The sequence below is a fragment of the Arachis hypogaea genome, chromosome 19, assembly GCF_003086295.3.
Source record: "Arachis hypogaea cultivar Tifrunner chromosome 19, arahy.Tifrunner.gnm2.J5K5, whole genome shotgun sequence".
In the NCBI taxonomy this organism is placed as follows: Eukaryota; Viridiplantae; Streptophyta; class Magnoliopsida; order Fabales; family Fabaceae; genus Arachis; species Arachis hypogaea.
In genome coordinates this window covers 63,324,708-63,331,582 of record NC_092054.1, presented here as the reverse complement: position 1 = coordinate 63,331,582, position 6,875 = coordinate 63,324,708, and the positions used below count along the sequence as shown (strand labels likewise).

Sequence of the window (6,875 nt, the reverse complement as noted above, 5' to 3'; positions counted from 1 at the left end):
ACTTGATACTATAGGGATGACTCAGTAAAGACGGCGATGCGTAACGCTCATGGAGGGGACGTTGGCTGAGATAAGGACGGCAGTACGAATTGCTTATCTCAGGACCAATGTCGGGAATCAGGCAACAAACACTACAAGAAACATCGTTAAAATCGACGGCAAAATCGACGGCTAAGCCGTCGATAATATTAAATTTCGACGGCAAAATGGACGCGGGAGGTGGTCGCTATTAAGCTTGTCGATTTTTTAAAATTCTAATAAAATCGACGGTTTGCCTTGTCGTCGATAATAATGTAATAAAATCGACAGCTCTTTCATCTATAATATGATTTTGAAAATTCTACATACTTACTGAAATCGACAACGTTGCCGTCGATTTTATATAATAAAATCGACGGTACTTATGTCGATATTTGTTTCAAATAAATTGACAACCGTTTTGCCAATAATATGCTTAGTAAAATTGACAACACTGCTATCGATATTTGATTCAATAAAATCGACAACAGCTTCGTCTAAAATATGCTTAATAAAATCGACAGCACTGCCGTAGATATTTGATTCAATAAAATCGACAACAGCTTCGTCTAAAATATGCTTAATAAAATCGATAGCACTGCCGTCGATATTTGATTCAATAAAATCGACACAGTTGCCGTCGATTTTAATAGTTATATGTTTTAATTATTTTTTTATTTGAAAAATAGTAAACAATTAATGCAAATAAACTTTTAAATATATAAATAAAATTTATACAGAATATTAGATAACAAGACAAATAAACTTTTAAATATAAATATAAAATTTATACTAAATATTAGATAATGAGTTTACAAACTTATCAAAGTAATAAATAATCCTCTAACATAAAAACTCAAGATAAGATAAATAACTAAATTTAGACTTATATTCATTTAAATTGCAATCTACTAATAATACAAAATATTTAAAGTAAAGTAATTAAATAGCTTGGATCACTCTGCACACCATGTGAGGTAGTGTTGGAAGGTTCATTGGCTTGTTGAGTGCATGATCTTGGCACACCCGGAGTAGGCATCATGTGAATCTGAATCTCCGTCTCTACCAACCATATCCTGTACACATTTTATTAAAAGGTAAAATAGAAAATTAAAGAAAATTTATTAAAATGACATTCTTTAACAATTCATAATATATTCAGATACATACCGTAACTAAACTTGTGATCTGTCAAATTCAGGAGGCAAGTACATATGCTTTATATAAAGGACCATTAAAAGGAAAAGTGATCTGTCAGGTAAACACTAGTGTCAGAGTCCAAGAGGAGAAACAGACTTCACAAATAAGCTGAAATGGATTTATCAATCATCCAATATATTTCTTAAAGTCAACCAATAAGAAAACAAAGAAATAACAAGAATGCTTTAGTAGCCTACATCATCTTAAACTACAATGAGTTCAGGATTTTTATACCATTTTTTATTCTTCTGAAAGATGCTGTCGAACAAATGTGTTTTCAAAAATGCATGTCCTAGCAAGTTTCATTATTTGTTTCGAAATACTTGCAATAGTTTGCTTGATTTCTTCCTGAGCAATCTTAATATGTTCCATGTGAGAGGCTTATTTGTTTGCTAATTTAGTATGAGATTATAGATTTTACTTAACCAAGACCACACAGTCATAAACTTCACCACCAAATTTGTAATATTACTGCATATAAAGCCTTAAACTTATATCAATCATATAAATTTAGCTTAAATTGATTTCTACCTTGCCCTTCTGTTCTGAAACCATATAGTAACTTGCCTTGGCTGCAATCCAAGATCTCTTGCTAGCTGAATCTTCTTCTTTGGCTCAAGCTTGGACTCTGACTCAAATATGCATCTAATTTGCTCATCACTAAACCTTCTCTTGTTCTCTATCTTGCTCTTTTTCTTCTTAGAATTTTTGTTCTGTGGTAGTGCTACTTCTGAACATGTGAAACTTTCAACATTCTTCCCTTTAGATGCTTGAATAAACTCATCATCACCATCCATCATATATGCCTAGTGGGTTCAAAATGGATGAGGATTTTAATTTCAAAGTCTATGGAATTGGAATTATTGGTTAGAAATAGACAAATATGTTTGTCACCAACATAGAAAATATGATAAAAAAATATAGTTTTAAAAGACTAGTGGGGGGATCAAGTGCAAAATATATAGCAATAAAGAAAGCATGTTATGTTTATATATATATATATATATATATATATATATATATATATATATATATATATATATATATATATATATATATATATATATATATGTATATGGGAAGGTTATTGTTGGAACTTGCAAATGAAGGATCATATGGACCTATGGGATTAGATACCGTGTGGCTCTTGATGTCTTTGGTTCTCTGTAGGAAGAAATTACACGTGATAACCTATTTTTATGATATTTTTTATTAAAAGAAATAAAGAAGCAATGTTAAAGAAGCAAACCTTTTATGGTAATGATAGCAACTTCCGTAGACGTTAATACTAAATAGTTTTGAATGAAGACTAAGCTAAGCTGCATCTTCTTAGTGTTACTAGCCATGTTTGGATTCTTTACTCTTACACCTCCCTTAAGTCTACTAGCCATGTTTGAATTGTCTTAACTCATCCTAAAGAAAAAAAAAACATAAAATCACATTTAAACAAAAACAAAAAATAATTTGTGCTCTGTTTAGACTGCAAGATCGTTTTATAAAATATAATTTTTATACCATATTGACAGTAGGACCTGTTAGCAATGAACATATTGACAGTAGCACCTGCATAAAATCATTAGCTTTAACAATAAGCATTTATACAACATATCATATCATGAAACCATGTTAAATATAATTATTATATTTAAGAACCCTTATAATTATTATATTTAAGAACCCAGAAAGAGTTATTAGTTTCTTCATTAGTATGTTGTTCTGATATTACTGATGTGGAAGGATGAGATAAAAATTATAGAGAATAGCATCTATATATATATATATATATATATATATATATATATATATATATATATATATATATGAGTTTAGAGTGACTAATTATACAAGACATGACTCTAGAAATTTCTCAGTTATTTTTCTAACAATTTATTGCTTGTGTTGATCAACTTAGTGCTGTGAGAAGAAATTTAAAAAAAAAAGCAGTTTAATTTTTTGCATAATAAAGTTTCATTACAAAGTAATTAAGCTTTTTCCCCTCCTCCTTACTTTTATGTCTTTCCCTTCCACATTTTCAATCTTATATGATGTTTAATTTGACAGTCAAAACTTTGTTGAATCAAGTTAAACTAGATTGTACCCTAATTAACCCATTGATTTAATTTTAGATCCTTTATTAGCAGGCATGTTATATATATATATACAACCAAACAAAAAGTAACCAAATAATTACATAAAAAAAGATAAAGGAAAGGAATTAAAGAACAAATTTGAACAAAAAGAAAGAAGCAAATGAAAGATAATAGATAGGTGTTTGCACTCACCTTCCTCTGCCTGGCCTGTGCTAAAGCACCTTCAAGCTGTTTCTCAAGATTCTGCAGCTCCTTTATGCTCAATGGTCCAAGATCTTCCCCAAGCAAGTGCCTGTGTTTTACATTGCCAGGTAAATTTTGTAATATAATTTATATATTATGATTTTTGCTAATAAATTCAATTATTACTACTATATGAAATCAATTTAACAATTTTTAAATATCATCTTCGTATAAAAATATCTTCCTGTAAGCAATCATTTAATATTATAACATACATATCCATATTATTAATTTATTATTGAAAGGTAATTAACTTTAAGTGCTTAGGCTGCTGCTGAAGTTGGCAGTAGTTTGTGTTTGAGAGAACACTGCACACTGGATTTCCTATAAGACTGAAATTCAAGAGATTAAACATTTATAATTGTTAATCATCTTCCTAAATCATGCAATTGTTTTCTAACCAGATAATAACATCAATGTGTTCTTGTATTGCGAACGGAGGATTACTAAGGAAATCTAGTCGTCTTGAAGATCAACAAGTTGCAATGGACAAATGTTGTCACCTAAGTCTAATGTATTGTTCAATGCATTGTTCCTCAGTTTCCTGCAATGCAAATAACATCAATTTTTATATAACATAATAAAGGTAGAGTCAAAATAAGGATCTTAGGAACTTACACTTGCTGAATTTGAGGAATGCTAAGGAGCTTTGATGGAAAAGGACCTTCCAAGGATCCAAACTTCACAAATTATAGATAACTATAATACATGAGTTTCCCTTAGTATCTACCTATGCTATACTCATTTCTTTTTGCCTTAAAATACTTTTTACTTGTTTATTATTGTAGTTAATAATCAAGAATTAGCAGGGGATGCCATATAACCCATATTTAAATGGGACTTTCATAATTCCTTAACAAGGATTAATTATGACACATGAATTAGCTTATATTATGATCATTATATTAATTAAACACATAAAGAGTACACAGTACCCAAAGACAAATATTTCAAAAGGGGACCATGATGCATGGACAACTAATAATAAGTAAAAACGATCTCTCTTAAATAAGGCAAAATAGAAATTTCAACTACAATAACCCATCAAACAAATTTGCCACTAAAGTACAACTTCAAGCGAAGTATACAAAGAGACTTTATATTATATTATATATTTATATATCTATACAAGCCTATGAAAATGCAAAACGTGCATCATATGAACCTTGAAGCCAGAATGATGATCGAGTGAGTAAACATTCTTAAACATAATTGTCTCCTAAGTAAGTACAGTAAGGTACTAATAAGTCACTTACCTCTTCTTTTCTTTTGAATGTATCTGTGTTTCCAGATATAAATCCCAATAACAATTTCAACCACCAGAGCAACCACTGAACTGACTATTGGAACAACTAGCACGGCTACATTCACTGCACAGCAAGACAAAAAAAAAAAAGAAAAGAACTATATTCAAGAACCAAGATACAACAGTAAAAAGTATTCAAATTTTCTTCAATCTGGAAGCTGGATCCTTAATTGGAACTGCAATTCACTTACCTTTTGAACTCCAATTTTCTTGTTCCTTGTACCAAAGCAGCAAGTATACAAGAAAAATCCTATTGAAACTAGGAAGTAGGATTAGAGAAGATCTATACTTGATCTTCGTCCTAGATTTTGTGTGACGAATGAGATTTGAGTCTTTTGATTCTCCTTACTTCAGGCTCAATTGTAAAGGACTCAATGCTTCAGGAGATGCAAAAACTATGGTCTCGCTTGAGCTAACCTAAATTATCAATTTCGCAACATATATTATATATTCTCTTCAAATTGAGAGAACACGATATTACAATTAGGTCAAGTTTACACCTGACATAGGAAATTTCCAAATGAAACTGAAGTTGGCTTTGGAAAGAGTTCAGTAATAGTCAGAAAATGATACCTTGTGAGCTTGATTGAGAGAGAGCAGAAAAGGACCAAAGTAGGAGGAGCGACGGCAGCAACAGAGAGAAGGAGCGGCGGCGGCACGAGCAAGAGGAGCGACAGTGGGGAGCAACAGCGGCACGGCAGCAACAGAGCACGCGGCGACGTGAGAAAACGAAGTGACAGCGGTGCAACCGTGACAGCGGCAGCGAAGAGTGAGGGTTGGTGAGGAATGCAGAAAAGAATATGGAGGCTTTGTTCAACTCGGCTGCAGGATCGCTAGAGAGGGAGAGAGTAATTGAGTGCTACTACTTTTGAAATGGTGGGTCGCTGTGTTGCTCCCTTTGACCCAAAATTGTGCTTCTGAACATGGAAGCGGGAAGTGGGCGCGGGATTGTTTTCTTTAGCAATAAAAATCGACGTAGAGTTGTCGATTTTAATTTGAAAAAAAAAGCAACGTTTTTTACTGTCTATTTTATACATTAAATCCACACCATTCATTTAATTTTTGGAAGCAATCTAGACTGTTCCAATTTATCGACGGAACTGTTGTCAATATTTTAAATATAAAAATAGACGACATGGTCGTCGATTTTAAAATAAAAATATTTTCGTCTTCCTCGTTCGCCGACGATATGACGATAGTTTTAACAGGGTTAATGCAGCATAAAAAAAATCGACGATCAGACCGTCGATTTTATTATTTTATTTTTAAATTTTATTTTTTTGAAATATCGACAGCAAGCCGCCGAAATTTATCGATGGGAGAGATAGCCGTCGATTTTTTGCGTCGATAAATACGCTTTTTCTTGTAGTGAAACCGACAGATGAGCTCATGGTTTGTATAGGACTAGACATGCATCATATTTTTTGTGCATATTTGTTTGTGATTGTGTTTTATGTGATTGTGTGTACTTGTGATTGGATTCTATGTTCTATAATTGTTGAATTGGATGGTACTTTGTCGACTTTTGTTGCTGACCAAGTATATATAAAATGAATATTAACTATACACCCGGATCCTATTAAGAACTCTCCAGTTCTTACCCCCTATTTCCACCCCCTTTCAGCTACAGGTACGAAGGCTTATTGTGAAGCTGCAGGAGCACAGAAGAATATGTTTATGACTTGAGTTGTTAGAATCTATTTTTCCCTCGCCTTGCTAGTTAGATTTTTATTCAGAGGGGTAAGTTCTGTAATTACTTTTGTATGTAATACTACAATGTATTATCAATATTAAGTATGTGAATATGTGGTTGTTTGTTCTTGTTAGAGAAGTTATAAGTTTTAGTAAAACTATCGACAGATTTACGTGTAAAGGATTAATATTAAATATATAATAAAAGGAATTAGGTTAATAATGCCTTACTTTTGGTACGATCATAAGGTGCTAAAAGCTAGGGTGTGAATGAAATTCACAAATACAACAATGTTGGAAATCAAATTGATTAAAATTAAGGAGCA

The 6,875-nt window shown here is 31.9% G+C and overlaps 1 protein-coding gene across 10 annotated transcripts; it reads right to left on the bottom strand.

Moving 5' to 3' along the window:
- Positions 1 to 784: 784 nt before the first annotated feature.
- LOC112777393 (homeobox-leucine zipper protein ATHB-12) lies at positions 785 to 5,832 on the bottom strand. 10 transcript variants are annotated; one of them, XM_072227401.1, is made up of 11 exons: positions 5,431 to 5,832; positions 5,049 to 5,274; positions 4,808 to 4,921; positions 4,170 to 4,231; positions 3,953 to 4,095; positions 3,806 to 3,875; positions 3,501 to 3,600; positions 2,734 to 2,781; positions 1,750 to 2,024; positions 1,189 to 1,269; positions 785 to 1,094 (listed from the first exon to the last, which is right to left on the bottom strand). In XM_072227401.1, exons 5-10 carry the CDS (start codon positions 3,963 to 3,965, stop codon positions 1,194 to 1,196), a joined length of 582 nt encoding a protein of 193 aa, XP_072083502.1. In that variant the 5' UTR covers positions 3,966 to 4,095; positions 4,170 to 4,231; positions 4,808 to 4,921; positions 5,049 to 5,274; positions 5,431 to 5,832; the 3' UTR covers positions 785 to 1,094; positions 1,189 to 1,193. The 10 variants fall into 10 exon arrangements, 9 of the variants coding, with proteins under 9 accessions (XP_072083502.1, XP_072083501.1, XP_072083505.1 ...); XM_072227400.1 differs by lacking the exon at positions 4,170 to 4,231; XM_072227404.1 differs by lacking the exon at positions 2,734 to 2,781 and having other exon boundaries at positions 3,953 to 4,231.
- Positions 5,833 to 6,875: the final 1,043 nt, after the last annotated feature.

Excerpts from the sequence above, each read along its gene's own strand:
- LOC112777393 (XM_029295959.2), bottom strand. The coding sequence starts at position 4,113 with ATGTTATTTGCATTGCAGGAAACTGAGGAACAATGCATTGAACAATAC. Across the intron at positions 2,782-3,500 it reads CACAGGCCAGGCAGAGGAAG|GTGCTACTGTCAATATGTTC; the intron begins GTGAGTGCAAAC and ends GATTTTATGCAG. Across the intron at positions 2,025-2,733 it reads CAGGTCCTACTGTCAATATG|GCATATATGATGGATGGTGA; the intron begins GTATAAAAATTA and ends TGAACCCACTAG.